This window comes from Pristiophorus japonicus, chromosome X (genome assembly GCF_044704955.1).
Source record: "Pristiophorus japonicus isolate sPriJap1 chromosome X, sPriJap1.hap1, whole genome shotgun sequence".
Classification (NCBI taxonomy): domain Eukaryota; kingdom Metazoa; phylum Chordata; class Chondrichthyes; family Pristiophoridae; genus Pristiophorus; species Pristiophorus japonicus.
Genome location: NC_092010.1, coordinates 2,051,366 through 2,064,605, shown reverse-complemented (window position 1 = coordinate 2,064,605; position 13,240 = coordinate 2,051,366). Strand labels below are relative to the sequence as shown.

Below are 13,240 nucleotides of genomic sequence, written 5' to 3'. Positions count from 1 at the left end.
CTCTCTGCCTTGTTCTCTCTGTCCGTCTCTCTCTGTCTCCTCTCTGTCTCCTTCTCGCTCTCTCTATCTGTCACTCTCTGTCTCCTTCTCTCTGTCACTCTCTCTGTCTCCTTCTCTCTCTCTCTGTCACTCTCTCTCTCTGTCTCCTTCCCTCTGTCTCGCTCTCTCGCTGTCACGTCCTCTCCGTTTCTCCTTCTCTCTGTCTCTCTCTCCCTCTCTCTTTCTATCTCTCACGTTCCCTCCTGTCTCTCTTTTCACCTCCCTTGCTGCGTTCACCAATCTGTTCTCCTCTCCACCTCCCCTTGCATGTCTTCCTCTGCACTGCAGCCGTTCTCCATCTTCCGGGCATGTCTCCCTTGCTGCCTCTCCCTCTCTCTCCCTCTCCCCCTCCGCTCTCCCGCACTGTGATCCCGCAAATCCTCCCCCCCTGCCATTGCCCGTGCCCCGCACGGTGGCTGTCCGTGCCCCAGAGATGCCCCCTGGTTGTGTTACTTACCCCCATGGTGCTGGAGGGTGGCCCGGGCGCGCAGTGCGGGCTGAGCAGCGATACAGTGCGGGCAGCCTAAGCTGGGAGCCGCTCTCGGACAGGTACAGCCGCTCTCTCGGAGCTGCAGATCTTCACACACTGGGGAAGATGTCTGCCTTTCACTGACTGCCCTCGCCTCCACTCACACTCTGTAGTCACTCACCAAGGGCTGGAGGACCGCCTGCACCCAGGCTCCAGCCAACCAGCTCCCCGGCTGCTGCTGGTGATGGGCGGAGCACCCCGCCCACACAGCGCTCAAACCACCTTGGGCAAGGTGGAGAGAATGAAGCGCACTCACAAATCTCCCTCTCTCACACACTCTGTCTCTCTGTGTGTCTCCTTCCCTCTCTCACTGTATCTCTCCCTCTCTCACTCCCTCTCTCACTCTCTGTCTCTCTCTCACACACTCTGTCTCTCTGTCTCTGTGTGTGTCTCTCTCCATCTCTCACTGTATCTCTCCCTCTCTCACTGCCCCTCACTCTGTTTCTCTCACAATCTGTCTCTCTGTATCTCTGTCTCTGTGTGTGTCTCTCTCCATCTCTCACTGTATCCCTCCCTCTCTCACTCCCCCTCTCTCTGTCTCTCACACAATTTGTCTCTCTGTATCTCTGTCTCTGTGTGTGTCTCCTTCCCTCTCTCATTGTATCTCTCCCTCTCTCACTCCCCCTCTCTCTGTCTCTGTCTCTCTCTCACACTCTGTCTCTCTGTATCTCTGACTCTGTGTGTCTCTCTCCCTCTCTCACTGTATCTCTCCCTCTCTCACTCCCTCTCTCTCTGTCTCTCTCACAATCTGTCTCTCTGTATCTCTGTCTCTGTGTGTGTCTCTCTCACTCTCTCCCTCTCTCACTCCCTCTCTCACTCTCTGTCTCTCTCTCACATACTCTGTCTCTCTGTATCTCTGTCTCTGTGTGTGTGTCTCTCCCTCTCTCACTCTATCTCTCCCTCTCTCACTCCCTCTCTTACTCTCTGTCTCTCTGTCTCTGTGTGTCTCTCTCCCTCTCTCACTGTATCTCTCCCTCTCTCACTCCCTCTCTCACTCTCTGTCTCTCTCTCACACACTCTGTCTCTCTGTATCTCTGTCTCTGTGTGTGTCTCTCTCCCTCTCTCACTATCTCTCCCTCTCTCACTCCCCCTCTCTCTGTCTCTCTGTCTCTATGTGTGTCTCTCTCCCTCTCTCACTCCCTCTCTCACTCTCTGTCTCTCTCTCACACACTCTGTCTCTCTGTATCTCTGTCTCTGTGTGTGTCTCTCTCCCTCTCTCACTGTATCTCTCCCTCTCTCACTCCCTCTCTTACTCTCTGTCTCCCTCTCTCACACACCCTGTCTCTCTGCATCTCCGTCTCTGTGTGTATCTCCTTCCCTCTCTCACTATATCTCTCCCTCTCTCACTCCCTCTCTTACTCTCTGTCTCCCTCTCTCACATACTCTGTCTCTCTGTATCTCTGTCTATGTGTGTGTATCCCTCCCTCTCTCACTCCCTCTCTCACTCTCTGTCTCTCTCACACTCTGTCACCCTGTGTATCTCTTTGTCTCTGTGTGTGTCTCCTTCCCTCTCTCACTATATCTCTCCCTCTCTCACTCCCTCTCTCACTCTCTGTCTCTCTCTCACACACTGTGTCTCTCTGTATCTCTGTCTCTGTGTGTGTATCTCTCCCTCTCTCACTGTATCTCTCCTTCTCTCAATCTCTCTCTCTGTCTGTCTGTCCCCATCTCTCTCCCTCTCTCTGTTTTGCTCACTCCTTCTCTGTCTGTCTGACCCCATCTTTTTGTCTCTCTCCCTCTCTCTCTTTCTCTCTCTCTCTGTCTCTCTCACTCCCTTTCTCTGTCTCTCTGTCCCCATCTCTCTGTCTCTCCCTCTCTCTGGCTCTCTCACTCCCTCTCTCTGTCTGTCCCCGTCTCTCTGTCTCCCTCCCTCTCTATGTCTCTCTGTCTCTTTCATTCCCTCTCCATCTATCTGTTTCTGTCTCTCTCCCTCTAGAGCTCTGTATCTCTCTCTGCCTCTCTCACTCTCTCTCTCTCTCGGTCCCCGTCTCTCTGTCTCTCTCTTTCACTCTCTCACTCCCTCTCTTACTCTCTGTCTCCCTCTCTCACACACTCTGTCTCTCTGTATCTCTGTCTCTGTGTGTGTATCTCTCCCTCTCTCACTCTCTGTCTCTCTCACACTCTGTCACCCTGTGTATCTCTCTGTATATCTGTCTCTGTGTGTGTCTCCTTCTCTCTCTCACTATATCTCTCCCTCTCTCACTCCCTGTCTCTCTCTCACACACTCTATCTCTCTGTATCTCTGACTCTGTGTGTCTCTCTCCCTCTCTCACTGTATCTCTCCCTCTCTCACTCCCTCTCTTACTCTCTGTCTCCCTCTCTCACACACCCTGTCTCTCTGTATCTCTGTCTCTGTGTGTGTCTCTCTCCCTCTCTCACTGTATCTCTCCCTCTCTCACTCCCCCTCTCTCTGTCTCTCTCACAATCTGTCTATCTGTATCTCTGTCTCTGTGTGTGTCTCTCTCCCTCTCTCCCTCTCTCACTCCCTCTCTCACTCTCCCTCTCTCTGTCTCTCTCACAATCTGTCTCTCTGTATCTCTGTCTCTGTGTGTGTATCTCTCCCTCTCTCACTGTATCTCTCCTTCTCTCACTCTCTCTCTCTCTGTCTGTCTGTCCCCATCTCTCTCCCTCTCTCTGTTTCGCTCACTCCCTCTCTGTCTGTCTGTCCCCATCTTTTTGTCTCTCTCCCTCTCTCTCTCTCTCTTTCTCTCCCTCTCTCTGTCTCTCTCACTCCCTTTCTCTGTCTCTCTGTCCCCATCTCTCTGTCTCTCCCTCTCTCTGGCTCTCTCACTCCCTCTCTCTGTCTGTCCCCGTCTCTCTGTCTCCCTCCCTCTCTATGTCTCTCTGTCTCTCTCATTCCCTCTCTATCTATCTGTCTCTGTCTCTCTCCCTCTAGAGCTCTGTATCTCTCTCTGCCTCTCTCACTCTCTCTCTCTCTCGGTCCCCGTCTCTCTGTCTCTCTCTTTCACTCTCTCACTCCCTCTCTGTGTGTCTGTCTATCTGTCTCTGTCTCTCTCCCTCTCTCACTCCCTCTCGCTCTGTCTGTCTGTCTCCATCTCTCTCTCTCTCTCTCTCTCTCATTCCCTCTCTCTATCTCTGTCTGTCTGTCTCCGGCTCTCTCCCACTCTCTGTATCGGTCTCTCTCACTGCATCTCTTACTCCCGCTCTCTTTCTGTCTCCATCTCTCTTTCTCTGTATCTCTCTCTGTTTGTCTGTCCCCATCTCTCGCTCTCTCTCTGTATCTCTCTCTGTGTCTCTGTCTATCTCTCTCTCTCTCTCTCTCTCTCTCTGTCTCTCTCACTCCCTTTCTCTGTCTGTCTGTCCCCATCTCTCTGTCTCTCTCCCTCTCGCTGGCTCTCTCACTCCCTCTCTCTGTCCCCGTCTCTCTGTCTCCCTCCCTCTCTATGTCTCTCTGTCTCTCTGATTCCCTCTCTATCTATCTGTCTCTGTCTCTCTCCCTCTAGAGCTCTGTATCTCTCTCTGCCTCTCTCACTCTCTCTCTGCCTCTCTCACTCTCTCTCTCTCTGTCCCCATCTCTCTGTCTCTCTCTTTCATTCTCACTCCCTCTCTGTGTGTCTGTCTATCTGTCTCTGTCGCTCTCCCTCTCTCACTCCCTCTTGCTCTGTCTGTCTCCATCTCTCTTTCTCTCTCTATCTGTCTCTCATTCCCTCTCTCTATCTCTGTCTGTCTGTCTCCGGCTCTCTCCCACTCTCTGTATCGGTCTCTCTCCCTGCCTCTCTTACTCCCTCTCTCTTTCTGTCTCCATCTCTCTTTCTCTGTATATCTCTCTCTCTTTGTCTGTCCCCATCTCTCGCCCTCTCTCTCTATCTCTCTCTGTGTCTCTGTCTATCTCTCTCTCTATCACTCTGTCTCTATCACTCCTTCTCTCTCTCTGTCTGTCTGTCTCCGTCTCTATCCCTCCTTCTATATCTCTCTGTCTGTCTCCGTCTCTCTGAGTCTCTGACTCTCTCCCACTCCCTCTCTCTCTGTCTGTCTCCATCTCTCTCCCTCCCTCTGTATCTCTCTGTCTGTCTCCGTCTCTCTCCCTCCTTCTGTCCCTCTCTGTCTGTCTCCGTCTCTCTGTGTCTCGGACTCTCTCTGTCTCTCTCACTCTCTCTCTGTCTGTCTGTCCCCGTCTCTCTCCCCCTCTCTGAATCTCTCGCTCTGTCTCCATCTATCTGTATCTCTGTCTCTTTCTGTTTTTCTCTGTCTCTGTCTATCTCTCTCTCTCTGTCTCCCTGTCTGTCTGTCTCTGTCTGTCTTTCTCTGTCTGTCTCTCTGTCTCTGTGCCTCTCTCTCTCTCTCTCTGTCTGTCTCGCTGTCTCTCTCTCTCTCTCTGTCTGTCTGTCTCTCTCTGTTGCTCTCTCTGTTTCTTTCCCTCTCTCCCTGTGTGTCTCTCTGTCTCTGTCTCTCTCTCTCTGTCTCACTCTCTCTCCATGTCCCTCTGTCGCTGTGTGTCTTTGTCTCACTCTCTCTCACTCTCTCTGTCTTTGTCTCACTCTCTCTCTCTCTCTGTCTCTGTCTCTCACTCTGTGTCTCTCTGTCTTTCTCTTTCTGTCTCTCTCTCACTGTCTCTCTCTCTCTCTCACTGTCTCTCTCTCTTCTCTCTCTGTGTTGCTCTCTCTGTCCCTTTCCCTCTCTCTGTCTCTCTCTCTCTCTCTGTATCTCTCTGTCTCTCTCTCTCTTCTCTCTGGGTTGCTCTCTCTCTCCCTTTCCCTCTCTCCCTGTGTGTGTGTCTCTCTCTCTCTCTCTCTGTCTCTCTCTCTCTCTCTGTCCCTCTGTCGCTGTGTGTCTTTGTCTCTCTCTCTCTCTTTCTCTGTCTTTGTCTCACTCTCTCTTTCTCTCTGTCTCTCTCTCTGTCTCTGTCTCTCTGTGTCTCTCTCTCTGTCTTTCTCTCTCTGTCTCTCTCTCTGTCTCTCTCTCTCTTATCTCTCTCTGGGTTGCTCTCTCTGTCCCTTTTCCTCTCTCCCTGTGTGTGTGCCTCTCTCTCTGTCTCAGCCGCTGTACTGAGATCTAAGATACAATTTGCATGGCCTCTGTTGCCATGGTGATCAAGGGGATTTCACAGCAGATGGCCAGGATTGAGCACGTCACAGGATCAATGGATAGTGCGAGCTGGGGAAGCAGAGAATGGAGCGAGGGAGAGATAGAGGGAGAGATGCAGCGAGGGATGGAGCCAGGGATAGATGGAAGGAGAGCAGGCGTGAGGGATGGAGGGAGGGAGAGATGGAGGGAGGGAGAGATGGAGTGCGAGAGTTGGGATGGACGAGGGAGAGGTGGAGAGAGGGAGAGATGGATAGAGGGAGAGATGGATAGAGGGAGAGATGGAGGGAGGGAGAGATGGAATGATGGAGATGGAGAGAGAGGTTGGAGGGAGGGAGACATGAAGGGAGGGAGAGATGGAGCAAGGAAGAGATTGAGAGAAGGGATGGAGGGAGGGAGAGATGGAGGAAGGGAGAGATGGCTAGAGAGAGAGATGGAGGGAGCAAGAGACGGGGTGGAGCAATGGAGAGATGGAGGGAGGGAGAGTTGGAATGACGGAGAGACGGAGAGAGGGGTTGGAGCGACGGAGAGATGGAGGGAGGGAGAGATGGAGTGAGGCAGAGATGGAGTGTGGGAGTGATGGAAAGAGGGAGAGATGGAGGGAGGGTAAGATGGAATGAGGGTAAGATTGAGGGAAGAGTTAAACTGGAGTGAGACAAAGAATGACTTGAATTTATATAGCGCCTTTCATGACCACCGGACTTCTCAAAATGTTTTACAGCCAATGAAGTACTTTTGGAGCGTAGTAACTGTTGTAATGTGGGAAGCACAGCAGCCAATTTGTGCATAGCAAGCTCCCATAAACAGCAATGTGATAATGATCAGATACTCTCAGTAATGTTGATTGAGGGATAAATATTGGCCCCAAGACACATAGAACATAAGAAATAGGAGCAGGAGTAAGCCATACAGCCCCTCGAGCCTGCTCCGCCATTTAATATGATCATGGCTGATCCGATCATGGACTCAAGTCCACCTCCCTCTCCGCTCCCCATAACCCCTTATTCCCTTATCGGTTAAGAAACTGTCTATCTCTGTCTTAAATTTATTCAATATCCCAGCTTCCACAGCTCTCTGAGGCAGCGAATTCCACAGATTTACAACCCTCTGAGAGAAGAAATTCCTCCTCATCTCAGTTTTAAATGGGCGGCCCCTTATTCTAAGATTATATCCCCTCGTTCTAGTCTCCCCCATCAGTGGAAACATCCTCTCTGCATCCACCTTGTCAAGCCCCCTCATAATCTTACACGTTTCGATAAGATCACCTCTCTTTCTTCTGAATTCCAATGAGAAGAGGCCCAACCTACTCAACCTTTCCTCATAAGTCAACCCACTCATCCCCGGAATCAACCGAGTGAACCTTCTCTGAACTGCCTCCAAAGCAAGTATATCCTTTCGTAAATATGGAAACCAAAACTGCATGCAGTATTCCAGGTGTGGCCTCACCAATACCCTGTATAGCTGTAGCAAGACTTTCCTGCTTTTATACTCCATCCCCTTTACAATAAAGGTCAAGATACCATTGGCCTTCCTGATCACTTGCTGTACCTGCATAGTAACCTTTTGTGTTTCCTGCACAAGTACCCCCAGGTCCCGCTGTACTGCAGCACTTTGCAATCTTTCTCCATTTAAATAATAACTTGCTCTTCGATTTTTTTTCTGCCAAAGTGCATAACCTCACACTTTCCAACATATACTCCATCGGCCAAATTTTTGCCCACTCACTGAGCCTGTCTATGTCCTTTTGCAGTTTTTTGTGTCCTCCTCACACATTGCTTTTCCTCCCATCTTTGTATCATCAGCAAACTCGGTTACGTTACACTCGGTCCCTTCTTCCAAGTCATTAATATCGATTGTAAATAGTTAGGGTCCCAGCACTGATCCCTGCGGCATCCCACTAGTCACTGATTGCCAACCCGAGAATGAACCATTTATCCCGACTCTCTGTTTTCTGTTAGTTAGCCAATCCTCTATCCATGCTAATATATTACCCCCAATCCCCTGAACTTTTATCTTTGCAGTAACCTTTTATGTGGCACCTTGTCAAATGCCTTCTGGAAGTCCAAATACACCACATCCACTGGTTCCCCTTTATCCATCCTGTTGAGACACCGAGGATAACCCCCCTACTCTTCTTCAAAGTAGTGCCATGGGATCTTTTCTGTCCACCTGAGAGAGCAGACAAGGCCTCGGTTTAATGTCTCATCTGAAAGACAGCACCTCCATAGTGCAGCTTTCCGTCAGTACTGCCCCTTCGACAGAGCGGCGCTCCCTGGTGTGTCAGCCTCGATTTATGTGCTCAAGTCCCTGGAGTGGGGGTTTGAAGCCACTCTTGTGCTACCCACTGACCCAGGGCTGAGATACACCCGACTGAGATAGACTGTAGTGAGAAAGACCGGAATGAGATAGGCCGGAGTGAGATAGACTGGACTGAGATAGACCGGAGTGAGATAGACCGGAGTGAGTTAGACCGGAGTGAGTTAGACTGGACTGAGATAGACTGGAGTGAGATAGATCTGAGTGAGATAGATCTGAGTGAGATAGACCGGAGTGAGATAGACCGGTCCGAGATAGACCGGAGTGAGATAGACCGGAGTGAGTTAGACCCGAGTGAGATAGACCGGACTGAGATAGACCAGAGTGAGATAGATCTGAGTGAGATAGATCTGAGTGAGATAGACCGAATGAGATAGACCGGAGTGAGATAGACCAGAGTGAGATAGATCTGAGTGAGATAGACCGGAGTGAGATAGACCAGAGTGAGATAGATCTGAGTGAGATAGACCGACTGAGATAGATCAGAGTGAATTAGACCGGAGTGAGATAGACCAGACTGAGATAGACTGGAGTGAGATAGATCTGAGTGAGATAGATCGGAGTGAGTTAGACCAGACAGAGATAGACTGGACTGAGATAGACCGGAGTGAGATAGATCTGAGTGAGATAGACCGGACTGAGATAGACTGGACTGAGATAGACCGGAGTGAGATAGACCGGAGTGAGATAGACCGGAGTGAGATAGACCAGTTTGAAATAGATCAGAGTGAGTTAGACCGGACTGAGATAGACCAGACTGAGATAGATCGGAGTGAGATAGACCGGAGTGAGATAGACCAGAGTGAGATAGACCGGAGTGAGATAGACCAGAGTGAGATAGACCGGTGTGAGTTAGACCGGACTGAGATAGACCGGAGTGAGTTAGACCGGACTGAGATAGACCGGCGTGAGTTGGACCGGAGTAAGTTAGACCGGAGTGAGATAGACCGGAGTGAGTTAGACCGGAGTGAGTTAGACCGGAGTGAGTTTGACCGGAGTGAGATAGACCGGAGTGAGATAGACCAGAGTGAGATAAACTGGACTGAGATAGACCGGAGTGAGATAGATTGGAGTGAGTTAGACCAGACTGAGATAGACCGGAGCGAGATAGACCAGAGTGAGTTAGACTGGACTGAGATAGACCGGAGTGAGTTAGACTGGACTGAGATAGACCGGAGTGAGATAGATCGGAGTGAGTTCAACCAGACTGAGATAGACCGGAGTGAGTTAGACTGGACCAAGATAGACCAGAATGAGTTAGACAGGACTGAGATAGACCGGAGTGAGTTAGACCAGACTGAGATAGACCGGAGTGAGTTAGACTGGACTGAGATAGACCGGAGTGAGTTAGACCAGAGTGACATAGACCGGAGTGAGTTAGACCAGAGTGACATAGACCGGAGTGAGATAGACCGGACAGAGATAGACCGGAGTGAGATAGACCGGGCCGAGATAGACCGGAGTGAGAGAGACCGGACCGAGATAGACCGGAGTGAGTTAGACTGGACTGAGATCGATCGGAGTGAGATAGATCGGAGTGAGTTAGACCAGACTGAGATAAACTGGACTGAGATAGACCGGAGTGAGATAGATCGGAGTGAGTTAGACCAGACTGAGATAGAGCGGAGCAAGATAGACCAGAGTGAGTTAGACTGGACTGAGATATACCGGAGTTAGACCCGACTGAGATAAACTGGACTGGGATAGAGCGGAGTGAGATAGACCAGAGTGAGATAGATCAGAGTGAGATAGACCGGACTGAGATAGACTGGATTGAGATAGACCAGAGTAAGATAGACCGGAGTGAGATTGATCAGAGTGAGATAGACCGGAGTGAGATAGACCGGAGTGAGATTGATCGGAGTGAGATAGATTGGAGTGAGATAGACCGGACTGAGTTAGACCGGACTGAGATACACCGGACTGAGATAGAGTGGACCGAGATAGACCAGAGTGAGATAGACCGGAGTGAGATAGACCGCAGTGATTTAGACCGGAGTGAGATAGACCGGAGTGAGTTAGACCGGAGTGAGTTAGACCGGTGTGAGATAGGCCGGAGTGATTTAGACCGGAGTGAGTTAGACCGGAGTGAGATAGATCGGACTGAGATAGACCTGAGTGAGATAGATTGGAATGAGATAGACCGGAGTGAGATAGCCCGGAGTGAGATAGACCGGAGTGAGATAGACCGGAGTGAGTTAGACCGGAGTGAGTTAGACCGGTGTGAGATAGACCGGAGTGATTTAGACCGGAGTGAGTTAGACCGGAGTGAGATAGATCGGACTGAGATAGACCTGAGTGAGATAGATTGGAATGAGATAGACCGGAGTGAGATAGACTGGAGTGAGATAGACTGGAGTGAGATAGATTGGAGTGAGATAGACCGGACTGAGTTAGACCGGACTGAGATACACCGGACTGAGATAGACTGGACTGAGATAGACCAGACTGAGATAGACCGGAGTGAGATAGACCGGAGTGAGATAGATCGGAGTGAGATAGACCGGAGTGAGATTGATCGGAGTGAGATAGACCGGAGTGAGAGAGACCGGAGTGAGATACACCGGATTGAGATAGACCGGAGTGAAATAGATCAGAGTGAGTTAGACCGGACTGAGATAGACCGGACTGAGATAGATCGGAGTGAGATAGACCGGAGTGAGATAGACCGGAGTGAGATACACCGGAGTGAGATAGACCGGACTGAGATAGACCGGTGTGAGTTAGACCGGACTGAGATAGACCGGAGTGAGTTAGACCGGACTGAGATAGACCGGCGTAAGTTGGACCGGAATAAGTTAGACCGGAGTGAGTTAGACCGGAGTGAGATAGACCGGAGTGAGTTTGACCGGAGTGAGATAGACCGGAGTGAGATTAATTGGAGTGAGTTTGACCGGAGTGAGTTTGACCGGAGTGAGATAGACCGGAGTGAGATAGACCGGAGTGAGATAGACCGGAGTGAGATAGATTGGAGTGATTTAGACCGGAGTGATATAGACCGGAGTGAATTAGACCGGAGTGAGATAGACCGGAGTGAGATAGACCGGAGTGAGATAGACCGTAGTGAGTTCCATCGGAGTGAGATAGACCGGAATGAGATAGATCGGAGTGAGATACACAGGAGTGATTTAGACCGGAGTGAGATAGACCGGAGAGAGTTAGACCGGACTGAGATACACCGGACTGAGATCGAGTGGACCGAGATAGACCAGAGTGAGATAGACCGGAGTGAGATAGACCGCAGTGATTTAGACCGGAGTGAGATAGACCGGAGTGAGTTAGACGGAGTGAGTTAGACCGGTGTGAGATAGACCGGAGTGATTTAGACCGGAGTGAGTTAGACTGGAGTGAGATAGATCGGACTGAGATAGACCTGAGTGAGATAGATTGGAATGAGATAGACCGGAGTGAGATAGACCGGAGTGAGATAGACTGGAGTGAGATAGATTGGAGTGAGATAGACCGGACTGTGTTAGACCGGACTGAGATACACCGGACTGAGATAGACTGGACCGAGATAGACCAGAGTGAGTTAGACCAGAGTGAGATAGCCTGGAGTGAGATAGACCGGCGTGAGATAGACCGGAGTGAGATAGACCGGAGTGAGTTAGACCGGAGTGAGTTAGACCGGAGTGAGATAGACCGGAGTGAGATAGAGTGGACCGAGATAAACCAGAGTGAGATAGACTGGAGTGAGATAGACCGGACTGAGATAGACCTGAGAGAGATAGACTGGAGTGAGATAAACCGGAGTGAGATAGATTGGAGTGAGATAGATTGGAGTGAGATAGACCGGACTGAGATAGACTGGAGTGAGATAGACCGGAGTGAGATAGATTGGAGTGAGATAGATTGGAGTGAGATAGACCGGACTGAGTTAGACCGGACTGAGATAGATTGGAGTGAGATAGACCGGACTGAGTTCGACCGGAGTGAGATCGACCGGAGTGAGATAGATTGGAGTGAGATAGATTGGAGTGAGATAGACCGGACTGAGTTAGACCGGACTGAGATACACCGGACTGAGATAGACCGGACCGAGATAGATTGGAGTGAGATAGACCAGACTGAGTTAGACCGGAGTGAGATAGACCGGAGTGAGATACACCGGACTGAGATAGAGTGGACCGAGTTAGACCAGAGTGAGATAGACCGGAGTGAGATAGACTGGAGTGAGATAGACCGGAGTGAGTTAGACCAGACTGAGATAAACTGGACTGAGATAGACCGGAGTGAGATAGATCGGAGTGAGTTAGACCAGACTGAGATAGACCGGACCGAGATAGACCAGAGTGAGTTAGACTGGACTGAGATAGACCGGAGTGAGTTAGACCGGAGTGAGATAGACCGGAGTGAGTTAGACTGGACTGAGATAGACCGGAGTGAGATAGATCTGAGTGAGTTCGACCAGACTGAGATAGACCGGAGTGAGTTAGACTGGACCGAGATAGACCAGAATGAGTTAGACTGGACTGCGATCGACCGGAGAGAGTTAGACCAGACTGAGATAGACCGGAGTCAGTTAGACCAGACTGAGATAGACCGGACCGAGATAGACCAGATTGAGTTAGACTGGACTGAGATAGACCGGAGTGAGTTAGACCGGAGTGAGATAGACTGGAGTGAGATAGACCGGAGTGAGATAGAGCGGAGTGAGATTAATTGGAGTGAGTTTGACCGGAGTGAGTTTGACCGGAGTGAGATAGACCGGAGTGAGATAAACCGGAGTGAGATAGACCGGAGTGATTTAGACTGGAGTGAGATAGACCGGAGTGAATTAGACCGGAGTGAGTTAGACCGGAGTGAGATAGACTGGAGTGAGATAGACCGGAGTGAGATAGAGCGGAGTGAGATTAATTGGAGTGAGTTTGACCGGAGTGAGTTTGACCGGAGTGAGATAGACCGGACTGAGATAGACCGGACCGAGATAGATTGGAGTGAGATAGACCGGACTGAGTTAGACCGGAGTGAGATAGACCGGAGTGAGATACACCGGACTGAGATAGAGTGGACCGAGTTAGACCAGAGTGAGATAGACCGGAGTGAGATAGACTGGAGTGAGATAGACCGGAGTGAGTTAGACCAGACTGAGATAAACTGGACTGAGATAGACCGGAGTGAGATAGATCGGAGTGAGTTAGACCAGACTGAGATAGACCGGACTGAGATAGATCGGAGTGAGTTAGACTGGACTGAGATAGACCGGAGTGAGTTAGACCGGAGTGAGATAGACTGGACTGAGATAGACCGGAGTGAGTTAGACCGGAGTGAGATAGACCGGAGTGAATTAGACCGGAGTGAGTTAGACCGGAG

General features: G+C 50.5%; 1 protein-coding gene across 2 annotated transcripts in view; it reads right to left on the bottom strand.

Moving 5' to 3' along the window:
* Positions 1-13,240, bottom strand: part of LOC139240824 (sodium/potassium-transporting ATPase subunit alpha-3) — a 258,910-nt gene that overhangs the window by 107,149 nt on the left and 138,521 nt on the right. The window contains exon 1 of one of the 2 annotated variants that reach the window (XM_070869310.1): positions 497-662. The exons of the other annotated variant lie outside the window; for it this stretch is intronic. Within the exon in view, the coding sequence (XP_070725411.1) occupies positions 497-502 (6 nt within the window). The 5' untranslated portion in view covers positions 503-662. Of the gene's footprint in view, positions 1-496; positions 663-13,240 lie in introns of those variants that run through there. 2 annotated transcript variants of the gene reach the window in all.